Source organism: Thalassophryne amazonica, chromosome 4, assembly GCF_902500255.1.
Source record: "Thalassophryne amazonica chromosome 4, fThaAma1.1, whole genome shotgun sequence".
NCBI lineage: Eukaryota > Metazoa > Chordata > Actinopteri > Batrachoidiformes > Batrachoididae > Thalassophryne > Thalassophryne amazonica.
In genome coordinates this window covers 52,431,170-52,455,352 of record NC_047106.1, presented here as the reverse complement: position 1 = coordinate 52,455,352, position 24,183 = coordinate 52,431,170, and the positions used below count along the sequence as shown (strand labels likewise).

At 40.9% G+C, this 24,183-nt stretch overlaps 1 protein-coding gene across 2 annotated transcripts in view; it reads left to right on the top strand.

Annotated features, from left to right (window-relative positions):
• Positions 1-1,342: 1,342 nt before the first annotated feature.
• The window catches only part of sidt2 (SID1 transmembrane family, member 2), a 74,628-nt gene continuing 51,787 nt past the window's right edge, over positions 1,343-24,183 (top strand). The window contains exons 1-10 of one of the 2 annotated variants that reach the window (XM_034167901.1): positions 1,343-2,090; positions 2,243-2,364; positions 6,018-6,182; positions 11,530-11,575; positions 12,677-12,778; positions 12,921-13,004; positions 18,104-18,269; positions 18,697-18,790; positions 19,200-19,258; positions 22,724-22,750. In XM_034167901.1, coding sequence (XP_034023792.1) covers positions 1,857-2,090; positions 2,243-2,364; positions 6,018-6,182; positions 11,530-11,575; positions 12,677-12,778; positions 12,921-13,004; positions 18,104-18,269; positions 18,697-18,790; positions 19,200-19,258; positions 22,724-22,750 — 1,099 coding nt within the window. In that variant the 5' untranslated portion in view covers positions 1,343-1,856. The remainder of the gene's footprint in view (positions 2,091-2,242; positions 2,365-6,017; positions 6,183-11,529; positions 11,576-12,676; positions 12,779-12,920; positions 13,005-18,103; positions 18,270-18,696; positions 18,791-19,199; positions 19,259-22,723; positions 22,751-24,183) is intronic. The other variant, XM_034167902.1, reaches the window with a different exon arrangement.

The window sequence follows — 24,183 nt, the reverse complement described above, 5'->3', positions numbered from 1 at the left end:
AAAGGGTGTGAATACTAATGTACATGTGATTTCTTAGTTTTTTTATTTTTAATAAATTTGCAAAAATGTGAAAAGAAAAAAAACATTTTCCGTGTTGTCATTATGGGGTGTTGTGAGTAGAATTTTGAGGGAAAAAAAAAATGAATTTACTTCATTTTGGAATAAAGCTGTAACATAGCAAAATGTGGAAAAAGTGAAGCGATGCGAATACTTTCCGGATACATACTAGGGGTCTTTCCAAATGCTGAGCTTGGGTTGCACTCGTATGCTTCTCTCATCATCATTCCATGGACTTGAACATGGTCAATGATTATTGCCTTAATTTCATCAGAAATTACATCTCTTCATACTCTTTGTCTTCCTCTGCCCCCTCTTCTTACTCCTTGTACCCCACCTCTAACACACACAGATGATTTCTGTCCATTGTTAATATGAGTCGCTAATCACCCTCTTTGTACTTTGAACTGTATGGTTTTAGTTGTCACATCATTGGACACAAGTGTTATCAAATAGTGTTAGCAATTTTGAGTCGTGCTTAATTTGTGACATCTGTGTCACTGTCTACCTGTTGCCTTGTGCAGTGGCGGTGCCAGGAAATTTTTGTTGGGGAGCTGGGGGGGGGGGGGGGGGGGGCTGGGGTAAAAGTTGGAGGGGCTCCACAAAATGTCATCGAAATGAACAATATATAGTAAATTGCTTTATAAATACCAAGGTATATGTTTTAGTCACCCGTGCTCCTCTAAAATGTGGTATCAATGCACACACATCACTTAGAATGATTGCAAATTCAGTAAACTTGCACATAGGTATGCAAACTGAATTCATTGAAATGGTGCTCAAGACAATGCATGGAATCAACCTTACACAAATCGTCTGTATCAAAAATTTATTGCCAATTTTACACAGCGGTCATAACCATTCGATAAAAGTAAGTAAAAGGTATAGCTTGAGAAACTTAGTTGTAAACAATATACAAAAAAGTGATTCTTTATGAAGTTTGTGTACAATCTAGCCCAAGCGCAAAACTGCAGTTGAGATCCACAAATATGTCAGTCGCTATTCACATTATTGGCGAAATTGTTGGGGGGGCTTAAGCCCCCCCTTGGTGCTGCCACTGGCCTTGTGTGATGAATAATATGCTTTAAAGATGCTGCATCACAGTGCAAAATGTTCTTTATTGCCTGAGAATGTGTTTCGAATTTTGCAAAAAAAGGGTAAATGAGATCTGCAAAATGTGCATTTGGTTCTGCATTTACATTCTGATATGGAGCATTGGCTGGAGGAGCGCGCAGTACGTCCTGACGTCACGACGTCCCTCTGGTTAGTGTTTGCTGTCTGAGCGTGGTGGGGGCGTTAAAGTCACAGGTTTCTTCATATTGTAAACACAACCTCCCCGCACTTGAAAATACTTGAAAAATCCCTCAGGACTGCGACTACAGGTCGGAACAATTGTGTTTCTCGGACAGACGACAAAATAACGACACGGTGGTGTATTTTTAAACGCGGACTGCTTCACTGGAACCGAACTTTGACGCCGATAGTGCTAACGATCGGTGGCTAGTTAGCGGCTGCTAGCCTTTGCTGTTGGAAAAGGGAAGCGAAACTGAGATTTTTTTTTTTCCTCTCTCTCTTTCTCCCCATTGTCGTCTTATTTCCTAAATATCACTTTGGCTTTGTTATGGGTGCTGCTGGTACGACGTGGAAGCCGTCACTCTGTTGCCTTTAGCTTGTCGTTGATGTTTGTCAGCACCTGCTGTTGGACAGGTTGCCAGCTCCTTATCTGTTGTTGAATGGGGAGGAGTTTTCATACAGGATAATTGTGATATCCCTCGTCCGTTTGGAAGACGTCACACAAAATGTTTCTAAGAAGCTGTTGGAAATCTCGGTACAAGGGCGGCTGTTGGACCCGGTTAGGATTCGCAGCCCTGCTTTGGTTCTGTGTGAGTCAGTTTGGATGTGGCAGTGGACTGGTGGGGGAGAGAAAAACTGTGGTCCAGAAAGATGCTGAGTTTGATGTCACCTACAATGACAAGGTTACAAGTGACAACCAGACCATCTATGCTTTCAATCATACCGTTTCCAGAAATAAGGTGAGCTTAATTCTATGAATCTCAGACATGTTCTCACAAGGTACATACAGGATTGTTCAATCTGTGTTTCCTTATAAACTCTGACAACCTGTAGGTTATAATGATAATGAAATGTGACCTTTCTTCTCGTCTTTCCTTTCTTTGGCTCTCAGACAGAAGGCGTGCGTGTTACTGTGGATGTCATGACCCAGGGCTTGGAGAGTCCTATCCTGTTTGTGGTACGGCAGAAGCAAGCTGTATTGTCTTTCCAAGTCCCGCTGATCCTCAGAGGCCTGTAAGTAGCCCTACAATTATTAAAGCCAGCGTCAAAGAAATTCATGTAAACTGGGTTGATCGCTCTATCATTTTTTTTCCCCACTTCCTCAGCTTCGGTCCTGCCTTATGATTCTTTCCCTTACAACACTTCTGAACTCCTTCCTGGCTATGGGGCAGTCTGAATAAACTTTCGAGCTCCAGTGATTAATTGGCAGTTGTTAGACTATTAATCAATAACTTCTGGTAATCAAAATATCCAAATTTTTTTGTTTCAATTTCTTAAGTGTGAATATTTTCTGTTTTATTTTACGAGTTGATTTACTCTTTCCTGGCAGTAAACTGAGTATTTTGGGTTGTGGACAAAACAAGACATGTGAAGGCATCATCTTGTCTTCTGGATAACATTGATTGACATTTTTCACCTTTTTTATTTTATGCACCTAACAAGTAACTGACTATTCAAGAAAGCAATCTATCAATTAATCAATTATGAAAATAAAGTTGGTTGCAGCCACCCTTTACAGAACAAAGTCACATGTGTCTTTTACAGTCAGGTCTATCAGTAATTGGACAGTTAGTGACAGTGTTTGCAATGTTCTGCCTCTGTCCATTACTGGAGTGCAGTTGAAATGAAGCAATCAAGATGTGCATGTCATGTAGACTTTCAGCTTTATTTACAAAAACTATCACGATCTCAATACTCATGGACCTGAGTATATTGGACAGAAGAAATGCTAACATTTTCTGGATTTCATATGTTGTGGCATTAATTTTAGTGACTGTAAGAAGCACATATTTTATAACCTGATTTAATCAGGTGGTTCATCTGTTTATTAGCTTGTGGCGAATAGCCTGCTTGTGGTGTGACCTTTGTCTCTCTCATTCTGAGGTACTTTCTTTGGTTATGCAATACTGCAGTGATGTGGTCAGTCTTGATTCTGAAGTCCCTTTGCAAACCTTGACTCGGCAGATGACTAAAGAACTTTGGCCTCTCACATCCTTTTTCTTGACTTCCTCATAGTCCTTTGGGAAAAGCCACACTTATTGTAAATGAGGAAATCTGCTATAAAACTTTTTTTTTCTTATGCCCTTGTTACATGCTTTGTTAAAATACTGTATTTCCATGTGAGCGAGAGTTTAACAAGACTCTTGAGAGCAAAATTAATTTTATTCACATGTTGGAAGTACATTTTCTGCTTTGGTCATCTCATTTCTTTTTAAAATTACCATTCCAGATCACCTAATATGTATATGTCGCAGTCGCAGACATGAACGAGTAAAGCTCTTCAGCATATCACCATGTCGTTGGGGTCCTTCAGACAGTTTTTTTTTTTTGAGCAAATGTGTCAGGGGCACATTAGCATGGCTGAAACCATTCAGCTTCTGGGGGGCATAGCTCCCCCATCTTTTAAGCATTTTTCTTTTTTTGCCTTTCAGCTTCTTGGGGGGCTCTGGCCACCCAGACCCTTCGCCTTTATAAACATTTTTTGCCTTTCAGCTTCTGGGGGGCTCCGGCCACCCAGACCCCCTGCCTTTTTAAAGATTGTTTGCCTTTCAGCTTCTGGGTGCTCCGCCCACCCAGACCCTCCTACTTTTTAAACATTTTTTGCCTTTCAGTTTCTGTGGGGACTCCGCTCCCCCAGACAGAATGTAGATGTAAATTAATATTCAAAGTTTTCAGCTAGTTAGTAGGGCTGTACAATATGGCCAAATTATCATATCTCAATATTGTCATATCAGTATGATATACAATATGACTATGATTTCACACAAAGTGCAGCAACAGTGAAAATTAAACAAAACAGTAATAATTTCACACTCATTATAAGGTTCAGATACTGTGCCCTCCAAAAGTATTGGAACACTTGGTATTTCACACATTTTAATTTGTTTATGCCATTTTAAATACAAGAAATACAAAAAATATAAGGAATAAAAAATTCTAAAATTATCTTCCTTAAACTCTAAGTAGATCTCTAAAACTTGATAATACCTGTAAATAGTAATTAGTTTTATTGTCAGTTTTCTTCAGACAAGTCAGGGGATGGAAACATGAACATTTCCAAGTCACTGAATATGTCTTGCACTTTATTTACATCAATTATGAAGAAATACAAAGGTTTCTTTCACCAAAACATCAAGTCAAGGCTTGCATCTTGGATGTATTTTCTGGCAAATTGTAGCTGAACTATCGGGTGTCTTTTTTTTTTTTTAATGAAAATCCTCCTCTCCAAGACTTCATCAGGAAGCTGGATTTTATATTTTTAATTAATTTATTTCAAGTTGTAGAGATTTGCTTTCAGTTTGAGTTTAAGGAAGATAACTTTAGACTTATTTATCTAAAGTCATGTCACTGGTGTGTCAGTCAGACAGCAAAATTAAGACGTTATTTAATCAACAGCTGCCTGCTCGTTTAAAAATCACACACACACACACACACACACACACACATATATATATATATATATATACCCGAATTGAAGGAGAAATGCCGCTTTTAACAACCTGGACCTCATTTCTGGCATAAAATACAGCCGTTTACTCACCAATATAACTTTGGTGTCATTACTAGTCCATGGTTCAAACGACGCGTTTAGTTCAAATCTGAGGCAAGCATTTTTTTTCTTATACTAAGGTGGATTAGATGTTTTTGTGGTACACAGCACCAACTACTAGACAGGAGGAACCAACCTGTCAATGTGACTCACTGATTTCAAAATGCAACTCTTTTCTACCGGATGTGTAGTGCTGTGACATATCAATGTCACGACCCGGCTCAAAAGCCGCAACAAAAAGTGAGGCACACACGAGAGCAGACAGGCTTTTAAAACGTATAACAAATATTTATTATTAAAAGTACAAAAGAAAAGAAAAAGGAAGGCGTAGTGAGATGAACCAGCCAAAAGACCAAACCAGGATCAAATGCCCACGGCCACTCTCCAAGCCATGATCCGGAGGAGGAAGAAGCAGAGCGCCCAGAGAAGAGGAAAGCCCCTCCTTTTATAGCCCAAGGCAGAAGACAACACCAGCGCCTCCTGGTGGCCAGGACCTCAGAAGCTAAGCAGAGCAGGATCTGGTTAGTACTTGGATGGGAGACCTCTTTGGAACACCAGCGGTTGTGTGTGTTTCTTCATTTAAAACTGGAGTTGCATCAGGAAGGGCATCCGGTGTAAAACGTGTGCCAATTACCAATGCGGATCTGGCTGTGTCCGCTGTGGCGACCTCAAACAAAACCGGGAGCAGCCGAATGAACAACAAACACAACAAACGCATTAGGACGGCTGCAGGGGGCCATCACATCAATCATCTATGTCCAATCAGATTTCAGGGGAGTCCAGTGCAACCCTGGCCTCCCCTCAAGCTCCACACATGCCAGGAAGTGTTCAACATTTGACATTTCCTGTTTCACTGTGGACTCAAAATTTGGCACTTTCTGTTTGGGACTCCCTGTACCATGAGCGAGCTTCGAGCCGCTGCACATCACTTTGCTCATATTACTTTTATTCAACTGAAAACATATTTTGATAAATATCATTAAACTTAACATTTGTCAGGTTCATGATAGTGCAGATGTAATTTTAAAGTACGAAACACAGAAAGTTTGAATGAGAACATTCACATTTCTGTTCTTTTTTTCCGTCCCCATTTGATTCCCCTCCATTTTGTCTCTAGCTACCAAAGGAAATACCTATATGCCCACGTGGGGCGGACGTTGTGCCAACCTCTGACACTGGCTTTTTCTGAGACCCAGTACTTCTTTGTGGATGTGTCTACCCTGTCTAGTCTGGGTACAAACTACCAGCTCAGGGTCAGCCGTGTAGACAGCTTCACCCTCCAGTGAGTTTGATTTCATTACGGGTTACGATTTCAACACATTACAGGTCACTCCACCAAGGTGCCATGTTAAAATTAGTGGTTCACACACACACACACATATATATACGAGGTCTGTTAGAAAAGAATCCGACCTTTTTATTTTTTGCAAAAACCTGATGGATTTGAATCACGTGTGCTTGCATGAGCCAACCTTGAACCTTCGTGCGCATGCATAAAGTTTTTCACACCTGTCGATTGCGTCATTTGCTTGTAAGCAGCCTTTGTGTGAGGGTGGGTGGAGTCTCTCGGATTTTCTTTGCAAGGAAAATGCCGGAACAACTGGAGCAGCACGACTGCATCAAATTTTGCCAGAAAATGGGCAACAGCCAGGTGGAAACCATTCGGATTATTGTGAGACTTCAACACGAAGGCGCTTTTGCTTCGCGGCACGAATTTCGCTGCAACTCTTTTCATAGCCAAATCTTCTGTCACAGTGGAATGTGCCGAAACGACGGTCCCGCATCACCACAGCGTTCACTTTGGAAATGATCTGGTCATTTCAGCATATTGATGGCCGACCGGAGCGTGACTCACTCTCCACCGTTGTGCGGACGTCTTTAAACTGGTTGTACCGTTCCTTAATCTTTGTGATGCCCATAGGACCGTCACCGAAAACCATCTGAATAATCTGAATGGTTTCCACCTGGCTGTCGCCCAGTTTCTGGCAAAATTTGATGCAGTCGCGCTGCTCCAGTCGTTCCGCCATTTTCTTTGCAAAGAAAATCCGAAGAGAGACTACACCCATCCTCACACAAAGGCTGCTTACAAGCAAATGACGCAATCGACAGGCATGAAAAAATTTACGCATGCGCACGAAGGTTCAAGGTTGGCTCGTGCAAGCACACGTGATTCAAATCCATCAGGTTTTTGCAAAAAATAAAAAGGTCGGATACTTTTCTAACAGACCTCGTATATGTACGTGTGTGTGTGTGTGTGTGTGTGTGTGTGTATGTGTGTATGTATATATATATATATATATATATATATATATATATATATATATATATATATATATATATATATATATATATATATATATATATATATATATATATATATATATATATATATATATATGAGGTCTGTTAGAAAACTATCCGACCTTTTTATTTTTTTAAAAAACTATATGGATTTGAATCGTGCGCTTGCATCAGCAAAGCTTGAACCTTCGTGCGCTTGCATCAGCAAAGCTTGAACCTTCGTGCACATGCGTGAGTTTTTTCACGCCTGTCGGTTGCGTCATTCGCCTGTGGGCAGGCTTTGAGTGAGCACTGGTCCACCACCCTCATCGGATTTTCATTGTCAGGGAAATGGCTGAGCGATTGGAGCAGCGCTGAATCAAATTTTTCCAGAAACTGTGAGAGACAGCCAGGTGGAAACCATTCGGAAGATTCAGACAGCTTTCGGTGAGGATACTCTGGGCGTCACACAGATTAAGGACCATTACAACCAGATTAAAGACGGCCCACAGCGGCGGAGGGCGCGCTGCGCTCCAAGCGGCCATCGACAGGCTGAAACGACCAGATCATTTCCAAAGTGAAGGCTGTGTTGATCCGGGACTTTGTCTGACTACCAGAGAAATTGCAGAAGAGTTGGACATCAGCACTTTTGCAGCACATTTCACTGTTACAGGAGATTTTGTAATGAAAGACGTGCAGAAGAATTTGCGCGTTGGGACGGAGCCGCAATGGCGCACAACAAAAAGCACGTCCGTGTTGGAAACCATTCAGAAGATTCAGACGGCGTTCGGTGGCTTTTCAGTCGAGTGAGTATCCGAGAAATTGTGTAACAGCTGGGCATGTCACAACTTGTCCTGTGAGACTTCCAACACGGACGTGCTTTTTGTTGTGCGCCATTGCGGCTCCGTCCCGACGTGCGAATTCCTCCACACGTCTTTCATTACAAAATCTCCTGTAACAGTGGAATGTGCCGCAAAAGTGCTGATGTACACCTCTTCTGCAATTTCTCTGGTAGTCAGACGACGTCCCTGATCAACACAGCCTTCACTTTGGAAATGATCTGGTCGTTTCAGCCTGTCGATGGCCGCTCGGAGCACGGCGCGCCCTCTGCCGCTGTGGGCCGTCTTTAATTCGGTTGTAATGGTCCTTAATCTGTGTGACACCCAGAGTATCCTCACCAAAAATCGTCTGAATCTTCCAAATGGTTTCCACCTGGCTGTCTCTCACAGTTTCTGGAAAAATTTGATTCAGCGCTGCTCCAATTGCTCAGCCATTTCCCTGACAATGAAAATCCGACGAGGGGGGTGGACCAGTGCTCACGCAAAGCCTGCCCACAGGCGAATGACGCAACCTACAGGCTTGAAAAAACTCAACGCATGCGCACGAAGGTTCAAGCTTGGCTGATGCAAGCGCACATGATTCAAATCCATATAGTTTTTAAAAAAAATAAAAAGGTCGGATAGTTTTCTAACAGACCTCGTATACACACAGTGAGGAAAATAAGCATTTGAACACCCTGTGATTTTACAAGTTCTGCCACTTAGAAATCATGGAGGGGTCTGAAATTTTCATCGTAGGTGCATGTCCACTGTGAGAGACATAATCTAAAAAAATAAAATAAAAAAATCCGGAAATCACAATGTATGATTTCTTTTTAATCATTTATTTATGTTACTGTTGCAAATAAGTATTTCAACACCTGTGAAAATCAATGTTAATATTTTGTACAGTAGCCTTTGTTTGCAATTACAGAGGTCAAACATTTCCTGTACTTTTTCACCAGGTTTGCACACACTACAGCAGGGATTTTGGTCCACTCCTCCATACAGATCTTCTCCATATCTTTCAGATTTGGAGTTTCAGCTCCCTCCAAAGATTTTCAGGTCTGTTCAGGTCTGGAGACTGGCCAGGCCACTCCAGGACCTTGAAATGCTTCTTACGGAGCCCTTCCTTAGTTGTCCTGGCTGTGTGTTTGGGGTCATTGTCATGCTGGAAGACCCAGCCATGACCCATCTTCAATGCTGTTACTGAAGGAAGGATGTTGTTTGCCAAAATCTTGCAATACATGACTCCATCCATCCTCCCTTCAATACGGTGTAGTCATCTTGTCCCCTTTGCAGAAGAGCACCCCCAGAGTATGATGTTTCCACCACCATGCTTCACAGTTTGGATGGTTTTCTTGGGGTTGTTTTCATCCTCTAAACATGGTAAGTGGAGTTGATTCCAAAAAGCTCTGTTCTGGTCTCATCTGACCACATGACCTTCTCCCATGCCTCCTCTGGATCATCCAGATGGTCACTGTGAACTTCAAATGGGCCTGGACATGTGCTGGCTTGAGCAGGGGGACCTTGCTGCCCTGCAGGATTATAAACCATGACAGCATCATGTGTTACTAATGTAATCTTTGTGACTGTGGTCCCAGCTCTCTTCAGGTCATTGACCAGGTCCTCCTGTGTAGTTCTGAGCTTTCTCAGAATCATCCTTACCCCACAAAGTGAGATCTTGCATGGAATCCCAGACCGAGGGAGATTGACAGTCATCTTGTGTTTCTTCCACTTTCTAATAAATAATCATAACAGTTGTTGTCTTCTACCAAGCTGCTTGCCTGTTGTCCTGTAGTCCATCCCAGCCTTGTGCAGGTCTACAGTTTTGTCCCTGGTGTCCTTAGACAGCTCTTTGGTCTTGGCTATGGTGGACAGGTTGGAGTGTGATTGATTGAGTGTGTGAACAGGTGTCTTTTATACAGGTAACAAGTTCAAACAGGTGCAATTAATACAGGTAAAGAGTGCAGAATAAGAGGGCTTCTTAAAGAAAAATTAACAGGTCTGTGTGAGCCAGAATTCTTGCTGGTTGGTAGGGGGTCAAATACTTATTTGCAGCAGTAACATACAAATAAATTATTTAAAAAATAATACATTGTGATTTCCGGATTTCTTGTTTTTTTTTTAGATTATGTCTGTCACAGTGGACATGTACCTAAGATGAAAATTTCAGACCCCTCCATGATTTCTAAGTGGGAGAACTTTCAAAATCGCAGTGTGTTCAAATACTTATTTTCCTCACTAACAGTGAGGAAAATAAGTATTTCTGGTAGAAATTCAGGTTGTCTACCAGAAGAGTGTTTTTCTACACCTTGAAACAAGTGGATAATCTAATGTAAATAGGCATTTCCTTGAAAAGTAAGTTTTAAATATAACACAATGCTAAAATACACTCGGCTGTATGAGAATTGTGTTCTTTATAATTTGCAGTAGTTTAATTAATTATTACGATCCTATTGTCTTACGTACAATGTGTACTTGTTCAGTAAAGCCCCTCTATCAGTCATTCAATCAAAAACAATATTTCCGTTATAACGGCGTCTGCAGGAGGCCTTGCGTGTGCTCATCTATGAGCTTTTGAGAAGAGTAGAAGTTGTGCAAATCAAGGAATATTTGTAGATCACCCTCTGTGCATTTGCAGTATTAATGACACAAATTTAACTCCACAGGAAGTTACCTTTGCGTTAGCAGAAGTTAGCGTGCACGCTCACGACTGCAAATTGTCTTGTAAAACAGTTCAGAGGTGTTATTAGGTTCCAAAAACAGCGTTTTCAGTTTTGGAAGTGCTTATTTGTCACTCGCTTTTACATAATACATGAGAGAGGTGTTATTTCTAGCCAAAAATGAAGCAAAGTTAGCAGCTCGTGAAACCAGGAAGTAATGTCACCATGCTAACATCTGCTAAATGTTTTGTAAATCCTTCCAGAGGTGTTATCAGGTTACAAAAACATTTTCAGTTGTGTTTGTCTCACTAGCTTTTACATAATATATGAGAAGGGTGTTATTTCTAGCCAAAAATGAAGCGTAGTTAGCAACTAGTGACACCAGGAAGTGATGTCACCACGCTAACCCCCGTGAGATCATACCATAAAATTAGGTACAGAATATAACCTTTTTTACATGAGATAATCTATTTGTTTCAAGGTGTAAAAAAAACATTCTTCTTGTAGCAAATCTGAATTATTTCACCCTTCATTATCTTGGTTTTCTGATCAGTGTTACACACACAGATCTGATTCGGAGGGGGGGGGGGGGGGGGGATCTAATTACTGACAAATTCCACAGAAAATGATGTAACTGTTAACTTGATTGTAAGTAGTTCATACAGCTATACATAATAGCACATCACCAGCCAAAATGGCCATATTTTGTGAATTTATTTTTGTTAACCACTAATTGTGTGTGTGCCACCCTGGTGGTGTGACCCATATACTGTGCAGTTGCCTGACGACAAAGCTGAACACATTTGTCATAGCAGACTCAGAATGGCTGGTGTATCTGAAGTTTTATTTTCACATTTGTTTGCAGGACAGACAAGAAATTCAGCTTCACTGCATCACCGTCCCAGCCTCAGGTACACAGTGCAAAAACTTTACTAGGTTTTTTTTTTTTTGTGAGGGAATAAGTGATATTTTACACCAATGAACCTAAGTCATAAAATATGTAATGTTAAGAATACTAATTTGTAGATGGCAAGACAGACAGGTTAAGGAATGGAGAGGCATGACGGGAAATCACAAAGTACACAAACGGAAAGGGTTTTGTTGCAAATTTTGGCATTATGTGGTAACTTTCTTTTTGTCACTTGCTAAGTTCTGCTTTTCAACACAAACTAAAGAGAAGAGCTTCTGTTTTTTTCAGCCTTTCATAGCACTTTGTTTCCTTTATTCCATCTAGTCGTTAAAACCCCCTGTCCACATGCATCCTGTTAGGTTGTGGTTGGCTTCCTGAAAGAAAAAAATTGCAAAATGGCAAAATCATAAGATAACCACCAACCCTGCCGCAATCCATCTGCAAGCGTACATGGTCGTCCCAGAGCACATTGCTCACCATCTGGACTGTTGGGATCATTGGGAACAAAATTTTGGATGGTTCAAAATTTCGACGCAGATAGAAATCATCGGGAACCCGACCGGCTCACTGGCAGGCTCGTGGCAACTTAGCTGGGCGTCTGCAACGTCCCAGGAATCCTGCTGCAAGCTGACGGCATCCGATTTGTACCAAACATTGACGCAGATCTGTACCCGATCTGTTATCCTAAAGTGCAGTGCAGTGAGCAGGTGGCAGAATATTCCATCCTGTGACTAGGTATCATGCGTGGCAAGGTCACTGCCAGCTTCACCTCTTACCCTTTTTGCAGCTTCGGGTGCCGTTTGCGTTCCTATTTCTGTGTGGAACCCACCTGGAAACTGACAGGAACATGTGGACACTGGGCTTTAAGGTTCAAAAATAGTGTTTTAATATTTGCTTCAATTTAGCATTTTCTTTTATTCTGTATTCTGTTTTTTATTTTTTTTAGCAAAGCATGACATAGTAAAAAAAAGACATGAAAAAGTGACAATGGTATATTGTATTCTAGGCAAATATTTGTCCTAGAACAGCTCTCTGTCACAGCTGTCCACTCCCCAAAGTGCTTTCTATTGACTGGTTTCCTTCTTCTGTCTTTTTCCCCCAGTACTTTAAGTATATCTTTCCAGATGGGGTGGACACTGTGATTGTCAAAGTCAACTCGGAGATGAACTTTCCATGCTCTGTCATGTCCATCCAAGATATCCTGGTACAGTCGACATTTTCAATGTTTTTTTTTTTGTTTTTTTTTTACCAGATGTCTTCCCTTCATTCTTTTGTCTATCTTGTTTCTTTGTTTCTGTATGTCACACTCCCTCATCTATATCCTTTCTCCCTCCATTTCTTTTTAGTGCCCTGTGTATGACCTTGACAACAATGTGGCCTTCATTGGGATGTATCAGACAATGACCAAAAAAGGTGCCATTACTGTGCAGGTAGTGTCTCACATACAGTCACTCGCATGGGTATATTTTCATGCAAGTTACTTCTTATAGTAAACTGATTTATTAAATGTCATATCGGTGTAATAATTTGAGGCCTGCTCCTACCATTACTTTTGTCTGAGCAGTTGTGCGTCACATGGCTGATAGATTCAAATTCAAAGAGGATGAGGAAAGATGAAAGACCACAGAATTTCACCATTCTCTCCAACAGTTCCCTCTTTTCATTGCAGATATTACCACCATCCAGTGTTCTTGTGCCATAATATGGACACATTTTCAGTCTTTAAACCACACAAAGTACAGCCAATTCGAAAGAAGCTCAAACAATCCAGGTCTTTTTAGACACACATGAAATAACGGATGTCTGGTGTAAATGGAACCCACCATCAAGAAGATACTCCTTCCTTCAATTCATAACAGTTATTCCTATATTAATTACTTTTTACAAACAAAAGACTACTGCCATTGATTAAGAAATTAGTGATTTCAGAACAGACACCTGTTTTGGTGACGGTATGTCCAGGGATTTAGTCCTCCATCGCTATGATGGATTTCCGTCAAATGGGTTGCCAAAAGGCAGAGTACACGCTGACACCCTCCTGACACAGAATCAAGCTTGGACGCAAAATATAAAATTTACCGCATTCAAAACGTTCAAAAATCGATTTTTAGAATAACGTCTCTATTTTGTAGGGATGGGTACTGATAAGATTTTATCAATATCAATGACATTATTGATTCTCTGGACATAAATAGAAATAAACAATCTGCCAAAGCATTTCAATTCAGACATTAATGGCATAAATGTCACTCTACAGCCTCTGAGCTGAGCTCAGCTGGCTGCGCTGCACGTCAGCATCATAATTCATAAAGAACGCAGGACATCTCATTTTGGGAGGAAAAAATGTTTTGGTCGATTGTAGTTTGTTTGTATTACAACGTTTAGAAAAGAGGTGTCAGGCAGAGAGCGGCACAGCGTTTGGAGCTGTGCGAATGGAAAGGAGGACAATTCTTGTTTCTTGCCTGCAACAAGACAAGAGTCCCAGTTAGCGATTTTAATCCACACAAAAGTGACTCATGATTGATATCTTTAAATGGCTTTGAGAGGGGTTAAGAAGCGGACTTTCCGTTTCTGAAAAGCAGTGAAGCAGAGAACTAACGAAGCAGTAGTTGGAAGCTCCGTTTCTTTGGTTCAAGCTTCAAAGTGGAGCCATTACAGAAGCGGTTGATTACAGAGCCGCTGCAGGGTCTGCAATCAACATTGAGAAATCATAATTTTCCCAACAAACACCCTCAAAAACAACAGCCAGTCTAAAGGACCGATAAGGGAATTGTTAAGCAAAAAGGCTATTGATGTCAGTGGATTGAATCAGTTCTTAACGATTCTCAAAAATCCGGTTCTCACTACCCAAACCTACTGTTTTGTTTTTTACTCCTGTCAGCGAGTCATATCCTGTCTGTACGTGGAGTGGGGTGCACTCAGCGAGCAAAGAGCAGTTTTACAAACATATTTTTAATTTTTCCTTCAAAGTCTGCCCTGAGTCAAAGTCTGTGAGTGTCCTCACTGTGGTTGAACTAAAAATACGACCCGCGATATATTAACAACAAACACTAACCTTTTTTCCCTTCCAAAATATGATTAAAATCTCTTGCTGAGGATGGTATAACATAAATACACTGATAAAACCTTCTTAGCTCTCAATCATGTCTCGCTTGGTGGGGGGCGGACAACGTGCCGTCCACAACATCTCTTGATTAAAGGACCACTTTTAAAGATGTTTTTCATACTGCTACTGCTACTACTACTTGTAGTAATAATAATAATTTTAGCTAAAATGTTTTAAATCAGTATTAATCTGGGCCTAAGTTTTACTATAGTTCTGGACTAAGTTTAATTGATGAGCCATATAAAAATAAGTTTACCTAATTTAACTTTTCTGCATAACTGATGGCCCGGTCACACAGCATATGACGATTCCTGAACGAAGGGAAATTTAAAAAAAAAATCACAATTCGTTGAGAAAAGGTGGGCGAGCAAGCTTTATCACAGAATAGCCTGTCAACCAAGAGCGCAAAAGGGACCAAAGAGGAACAAAAGTAAACTGAAGCTAACGTTGATCTCGACACTTTAAACAAAATGCACCTGGAGCCACTGCTGGAGCAGTGTGTGTCTGCATCTCTGAGTTCCAGGACTCAACGCTGGGACGGAGCTCATTGCGCCTGAGTCCTGGAGAAACTGCAAACAGAAGCGCATGATCCGACCCACTGTGGAGGTCTGTGCACACGTCAGTTGGTCCACCTGCTCTGGTTCCTTGTCCAGAACAAAAGAGGGATCATCTCCTTCATCATCAGTATCCTCACTGTCTGAAGACACGCTGCACACTCCGTCTTGCTCCAATTTAAAAAAACAACAAAACAAAAACCCTGGTGTGCCATGGTCACTGCTGTATCACTGTATTACGTTGCTAAGCCATATATATTGATTTATAACAGAAAACTCAAAAGGGGGAATAAGTGTAAAGATGATTGAATATATCAGAGCAGTAAATTGATCAGTCCGTGTGAACGCATCGACTCCCTATGTGCAGTTATTCCACAAGCTGCCACTGATCCAGCTCTTGTATAATCATCTGAATCATCTACCTGTTGCCACGTGCACATAAGTGCTGGATTGTCATTCCTACCCACATATTTTTATATTTAATAAAAAATAACAAGTGCACGCAGGAGGCGATTGCTGCTACTGCCGCTAACGCTGCGTTCAAGTACCGTCGGAAATTACACAACTTTTTTATTGTTTCAAATTCAGCAGTTTCTTGTGCCAAAATAATGAATTGTATCCACATAAAAGATTAATTCTGGCCTATATAAGTTGCCTGAATCCAGTGAAGCCAACCTCCCACCCAGATAAAAAAACAAACAAAAAATAAGCAGACTGGCTGAGTTTGCCCTGTACTTTCTGATAATACATGAAAGCAGTGGCAGCAGCACTCACAAACGGCTTCTGTACTGTGTGAAAACATTCAGCTGGTCAGATGAAGTCATACTAAATGCTAACATTACAAAAACTAAGCAAATGATAAAAAAAAACATCCATAACGACAGCAAAGCCAAATACGGGCGAATTGAGGTTTTTGGTGGCATTTGTTCAAATTTTTCAACAGTTTTGGAAACCCTGACGAAGCGCCAGCAGCAGGAATGAAGCTGCGCGAAGGTTGAACGATGCCAACGAAAGTCCAGTGAAATATAATCTTGTTCAGCAGGAGAACAATTTGCTGTTTTCTTAGCTGTCTCCACCTTGTTTTACTTTAAACTCTAGGACATGATCGCAAAAGGGTTTCTGTAAAAATGTACATGGTGAAACAGCTTATGATTTGAAATTTAAGTCAGAAGTTGATTGATTGTTTTTTTTTTTGTTTTTTTATCCCTGTATGTCTCAGTTAAATAGTCTACCATCTCCGGTGCTTTAATGTTATCCAAAGAGAGATTTAGATCTTCCAAAATCAAAATTTTAAAAGAGAAAATCAAACACCTGGGATGTCGCTTTTTAATAGTTTGAGAGGCATTGAAGGCATATTTAAGAGGACAAATTCTTACTCTGCCCAGCTCCAAAAGATCCGTTTGTAAGCTATTCAGAAATTAGCCGAATCGCTCACTCTTCTTTACCTGCCTTTCTCAAGCATCGAATGACTTTGAAATCAGAATTTAATATTTTGTCAACTCATCAGATTGGAAATGTTCTGAACAAAACTAGACATAAAGCATATAAACATGAGGAAAAAGTAGGGAAAATACTTATTTATCAACTGTGACAAAGAACAGTAAAACCTTAATAAGTATGTATGAAATGAAAGATCAATTCAGCATGCTACAGACAGATTATCTAAATCATTATGTGTTTTAGTTGTTCTACAGCAAACTATACACTTCTGAGTCGTATAATGTTGTAATGCTAATGGATTCATTCTTTCAAGATTTGATCCTTCACACATTAGATGAACAGGCTGCTGCTAAGTCAGAAGAAGGCTTTATTGAGGAGGAACTGAGTTTTGCAGTTAAAGCAGCAGTATACAACTCTGGTCAGTTTTCTATTTTGTTTCCCCCTTTTTTTCTCTCTGGAGCTCCCCCTACAGTTTGGAGTACATATGTCACAAAGCTTTTGTGAAAAGTCACTGCCTGCCCTCTCCTCTTCCTGCTTTCCCTGCTGTCCATGTGTATTTGTTTTCAACGGAGCTGGCAAACCCATGGAGCCATGTCAAGAAAGCGACAAGACACAGAACAGAGTTTATGTCAGTATACTTACAAGTGTAGCTGCAAGAAGACCAGGTCTGCATCTGTTTTGCACGCTTCTTTATCTTTCAGCTCTCGACATTCCAAGAAAGCCCAACTGAGGGAGCTTTCTTGGTTTTCACACGCTAGCCCGACTGACTAGTGTGCGTGTGTGTGTGAGACCCCTCGCGTGGTCACACGCTCTTTTTCTCTTCCTCTGACAGAGGAAGACGATGAACATGACGATGAACATGTAAGAAATAAAGCCTTTGTTGGCTAGCTTGCCAGTGTATTGATAGGGGACGTGTATGTGTTGGAGTGCCGTAAAGCAGTTTGTGTGTCTTCCGAGACCCAAGGCTCTCATTCAAAGGACACAGAGTTGGCGTCCCTGAAGTTGCAACGATGGTTTTCCGCTACAAGACACTACAGGTCATTTTGCAATTACAATTTTCTGTAACTGTAAAATTAAGGTAAAAATGTTGCATAGTTCCCCTTTAAATCAGTGCACCAACAGTGCACCTTTGTCAGTCTTCAAGAAATCCTTAACAGTCTACCTGAAAGTATGAGACAAGCAGTGACATCAGTAATTCTTTAAAAGAATAAAAACCCATCTCAATGTAACTCCAACCGATCCATATCCTTACCTAGAGTACATAGTAAAATTCTCACTGTAAAGTGCTTTGACCATTAACGTGCAACATGAATGCAGTTTAGTTACATTTACCATAACGTAGTATAGGATGTAACCCTGTTTCCATATGTTTGAATGTGTTTGGTCAGACTATCCATTGAGTCTTCTCTCATCTCTCCCTGACACCCAGAAAAAGGATTTTCCGAGCAACAGTTTCTACGTGGTGGTAGTGGTGAAAACGGAAGATGAAGCATGCGGTGGTCCACTGCGCTTCTATCCTCTCCATCCAGATGAGTTGATCAATGCTGGCAACCGCACCAAGATTCTCGATGTGATGGTCTCTCCTGCCATCAACTGTAAGTCCCATTTTTAGAAGTAGCATTCTCACATCATTCAAAACTCAAACCACAGTTTCTCAGATAAAATTGATTACCCCCCCCCCCCCCCCCCCCCCCCCCAAATAGTTAAAATTGTACAAATTTAACCATGTGGCACTTGATAAAGTTCCATTGTAATTTTGAGAAAGGTTAAATAGGGAAGTGCCTTCTGGTCTGTGTGTCTGTTGGCATTACGTTATGAGAACTTTATTGTCCACAATGTGACAATTTGACTTTGGTTTCATGTTATTGGACATATTTCTAAAAGTGTCATAATGTTTGCAGCTGTACTGGTTGTTCCTCTCCCTGTGTGCTGTTGGTAGCTGTATTCTGTTACTGGATTTATGCATTTATTGCAGCACTATTGGCACGTGAATTGGTTTATACCTGTCTCTCTACTCCACAGTGGAGGTGTATGTGATGGGCATGTTGTTCTGTTTGGGTATCTTCCTGTTCTTTTACCTGCTTACCTTGCTTATCACCTGTCTGGAAAACAAGCGGTAAGGCTCATCAACCTTCTTAAGTCAGTGAATTCACTCCAGCCACACATTTGGCTCACTGCTATCTGAATGTTTCATAATTACGAGGGTAGGCTGAAAAGTTCTAAGGCTCACTATAATGCAGTTAATGCATTACTCCTTCATGGGGAGCCTTAAAACTTTTCAGCCTACCCTCGTACATTGGTGTGCAGGGTACTTCTTGGTACTTTTTTTTTTTTTTCATTCTTGGTGATAGTATCATGCTCCTTTGTGTTTGTAGCACATGCAAGGCTAAAGAAATAAAACTTTCAATTAATAATGTGTATTGGCTCTGTAATAATTTAGGTTTAGATCTGCTTTATAAGAATATATTTATCATCAGTAATTGTGTAAATTAGCATTTCATATATTTTTCTCATGCTTTCTGCAGAATGACAAAGAAAAGAGAGTTGTTTCAGAATCCTGCTGACATGTCGCCTGCAGAGACAGGTAATGCAGTTATCATACGTTGTTACCACAGTGTATGTACAGTGCACTATGTCTTTAAAAAATAAAACCTGCAGTGTAAATCAGATGACATAATACAACTGAATAGAATGGTGGACTAAATTTAACTTTTGTTTGTGTTGTCCCAAGGAAGGAGTTTAAAGTTTTGGTTGTGCATTTTTCTAGGAATCATGGTGGAGAAAGATTTTTGAAAAAGTGCACCTACATTTGCTGCTGAAGTCCCTGATATCTGGAGAATGTTTCAGAAAGCAGGTTGAGTGAAAACACTTGAGTTTAACCCTAGAATGAGGGGAAACTCTTGAGTTTTGTTTCAGCAAAGTAAGAGGGCTCAAGCCCATTTCCAAAATGGAGTTACGTTAACCTCAGAGTTGATTATTGTGGTAATTTAGTCTGTGGCCCTAACCTGGTCAGGAGTATGTTTTTTTTTTTTTTTTTTTTTTTTTCTCTCTATAAACCCTGAATTTCTTCCCCCACTCATGAACAAGACCCTGAGCTTCTGGCTATTTGTGGGTCAGCTTTGTGGTGTGCAGTTAACAAATAACAGCAAACGTATTGGCTTAAGGGTTCATAACCTTTATTATAAATGCCAAGAAGAATTGAATACATGTTTTTTTTAAAAAAATAGACAGTTACAAATATCTGTATCTGATTAGGAAGTAAAAAACATCCACATGCATCTGGTTCCTATGTCCCATAAGTCATTAACAGCAGCTATTTGCAATAAAAATCCAAAATGGCAGCACACACTATTAATATTCATCAGCTTCAGTAATTTACATCTCTGGATCCTTGCCCTCCAAAATTCTTATTTATTCACTTCTATTGTCCTAGGTTAACCAGATGTGCAAAAAGGGAAAAGTTAGTTTTTGAACACTTCCATTTGTAGAAATCCAAGATGTCCGACATAACAACGTTTGGAAAAAAAATGGAAACATGTTTAAAATGCTGTCTAAAATGTATAGTTTACCAAATCCAAAAAAAAAAAAAAAAAAAAAAAAAGCTAATGAAATGACACAAGGAACATGAGTATTTACAAAGGTTGCAAATTTTGGAACTCCAAGATGTCAGCCATGACAACCAATTTTAATGAAGCCATGAATCATTCGATAAGGAACCTGATTATTTGAGAAGTACAAACAATAACATTAATGAGAACACCAATTTTAAGGTGTCAAGAGTAGTACAAAACAAAAGTGTGTGTGTGTGTGTGTGTTATTGGTTTGGGAAAATTCTGGAAAAGATGTGTAAGTTTGAGTGAAAGGTGCGTTTACACATAACCAAGATGCGTTACGAATGTCATTTTTGTGTCATTCGTGACACATTCCTGACATTCTTAACGTGACTTAACGCATCTGAATAGGTTTCTTAATAGTGCGTGTTGGTGCGTGATATTCTTGATATTCGTGGAGCATGTTTTTGAGCGTATTGATCCATCTTGATGAGTAGTGATCCTTAATAGAGCGTGACAACGTTCGTAGTGGTTCCTGTGATGGTTCTTGGAGCCCAAACTGTCACGCGTTATTACGAAGTGACACGGAAACTGTCAAGTTTTGACACGACTTGTAACACAGCGTCACATTTCACTGTGCACCACGACAAATCAGTTTCTGTCACGTGCGCACAATTAAACTCGGCTCCAAGTGTCGTTCCACAGTTCCTGCTGAAGCTCCTCAGGATGCTCCTGCAGGTGTTCCACCTGCTGTTGTAACCGATGAGCGGGAGAACAAGTCTGAGCCATAGGAGCGAGAGGAGACACGTGCAGCCAGACATCTCTGCACCTCCTCCAGTCCGGCGGAGGAAGAAGCGCGCGCACAATTAAACCCTGCTGCACCGCATTCAGTTTGATTGCTGACACCAAGTTGGCTAAAAGTCTAATTTCAGTGCTCTTCAGCGCGCTCCTGCAGGTGTTCCACCTGCTGCATGTGCCTGATGTTTGGGAAAATGCGCAAGATGACAGCCGCATGAAGCCACACATCTGGCTCTGTCCTCTTCCTCCTCTCTGCACCACTCCATGGCACAGAGCCCAGATATGCATCCAGTCACAAAGTTCTTCTGAAAAACTGGAGTGATCTGAATTCGGTTCGATGAATATGGGTGTGTGTAGAGACAATTCACCTCGTTCACAACTTGACAGAACTTAACGATGCGCTGTTACACGCAATAGCACGCAACAACGCGGAACACTATTCTTGACCGTGCGTAATGGTTCCTGATAATTCTCCAGCAACACGTGCCATTAATCGTAACGTGTGGTAACAGGTTGCAGCAGTTCCTGAGGACACCTGACGCCTCTGCCCCGAATCATCACATTCGTGATCAGCAGCCAAGAATGTGTATTTCGTGGCATTTGACTTGTCGTTGTTATGTGTAAACGCAGCAGAAGCAGGCATGAAGGCTAGAGTGTGGGAGTAGGAACTTGACCTGGATCTTCAAGGGATGCTGCAAATTAAATCCCTAGAAATTTATAGAGAGTCCAGTTTTGTTTGAGCATGGACACAATATTTTGCTTTGTGACCTTCAAAACTAGATGAAAGCCATTCATCATTGAACTTGACCGAGACCTTCAGGAGATGTATCCTTGTTCCCAATTTGGTAAACCTGTTATTTTTTTTGAAAAGCTATTGGGAGTACAGCATTGTGGATATTTTTGGTCAAAATTAGGTCAAGGTTAATCATCTTTGAAGTTGGCCTAGCTCTAAACCCTGAAGGGATGCATGTTTTCTGTAAATTTGATGAATCTTTGGACAGTTATTGGGAGTACATTCTTCATCACACAGACACTAGTTTTGGCTGTGTGATCTTCAGTATTTGGTCAAGATCACTCATCACTGAACTTGAGCTAGACATTCAAGGGATGCATTTCTGCTGCAAATTTGATAAGCCTGTCTCAAATTTATGAAAGGTTATCAGGAACAGAGGAACAGCATTTATATGTCCCTCCGTCAGGGCAATGAGGGACAGCAACTTATTTATGTCTTCCTTGTAAAGACAACCAAGCTCAATTATGTTACTGCGTGTATCCATATTGTTGAGGAGGCACTGTGTGGTGTGTTCACTAGAGGAAGCAAAGCCGGCATTGTTGGTACAATACTGTTGCAAATGAATAACTAATCCAGTACTAAGTTTTAGTATGGATTAGTATCTCAGTATCAAAAAGTTATTTTAAATATATTTTGGGGGGTGGACTAACCTATTCTAATATACCTTTCACAGTACTGACCAGGACTGAAATCAAGGTGATATTGTTTGCATTCATCCTGCGAGTATTTGATTCATTGTTGGCTGCAGGGGTGTAATGGATTCTGTTCGGAAGTCCATCATAAACTGAAACAGACCTCGCATTCTGCTGTTTTGAAGGTTGAACATTTTATGTGGAATCCATCATTCCCATCTGTATACTGAATGATTCTTATGCTCTTCTCTCCCTCATGCTAATGTGTGGTTCAGCATCTCTGCTTGGGAAGAATGGAGATGGTATAATAATACTGTCATCTCATTTTTGTGCACATACTGCTATTGCCCGTTGCATTACTGGTCTGCACATGCACTGTATGTTCATTCAGGGCCATAAGTAACTGGACAATGACATTTTCGTAATTTGCCTCTGTACAGCACCAAATGAAACAGTTAAGATGTGTTTGCAGTGTACATTTTCAACTTCAGTACAGTAGATTTATCTCAAGTATCACATTGACCATTTAGGAATTACAGACATTTTTTTTACACAGTGCCTTCATTTTCAGAGCCCATAAGGAATTGACTAAACTAAATATAATGTTTATTTTTAATACAAGTCATAGATTTTGCAGCTAGTTTACTTTAAAGAAGTCAGAGGATGGACACATGAACATTTCTAAGCCACTGAATATATCTGGTATTAACAGAAATCATTAAGGAATACAAACAATAAGGGAATGTATGGTAGCTCTGTCCAGAGTATGTACGAGGGCTGTCCATAAAGTATAGGTCCTTTTTATTTTTTTCAAAAACTATATGGATTTCATTCATATGTTTTTATGTCAGACATGCATGAACCCTCGTGCGCATGCGTGAGTTTTTCCACGCCTGTCGGTGACGTCATTCGCCTGTGAGCACTCCTTGTGGGAGGAGTCGTCCAGCCCGTCGTCGGAATTCCTTTGTCTGAGAAGTTGCTGAGAGACTGGCGCTTTGTTTGATCAAAATTTTTTCTAAACCTGTGAGACACATCGAAGTGGACATGGTTCGAAAAATTAAGCTGGTTTTCAGTGAAAATTTTAACGGCTGATGAGAGATTTTGAGGTGACACTGTCGCTTTAAGGACTTCCCACGGTGCGAGACGTCGCGCTGCGCTCTCAGGCGGCGTCATCAGCCTGTTTCAAGCTGAAAACCTCCACATTTCAGGCTCTATTGATCCAGGACGTCGTGAGAGAACAGAGAAGTTTCAGAAGAAGTCGGTTTCAGCATTTTATCCGGATATTCCACTGTTAAAGGAGATTTTTTTTAATGAAAGACGTGCGGACGGGTCCGCGCGTCGGGACGCAGCCGACGCGGAGCGGCGGCACAGGAAAAACACCTCCGTGTTGATAACCATTTGTAAAATCCAGGCGGCTTTTGATGGCTTTCAGTGGAGTGAGTATATGAGAAATTGTTTAACAGCTGGACATGTTCCAACTTGTCCTTAAGGCTTCTAACAGAGGTGTTTTTCCTGTGGCGGAGCGCAGCCGCCGCGCGGACCCGTCCGCATGTCTTTCATTAAAAAAATCTCCTTTAACAGTGGAATATCCGGATAAAATGCTGAAACCGACGACTTCTGAAACTTCTCTGTTCTCTCACGACGTCCTGGATCAATAGAGCCTGAAATGTGGAGGTTTTCAGCTTGAACAGGCTGATGACGCCGCCTGAGAGCGCTGTGCGACGTCTCGCACTGT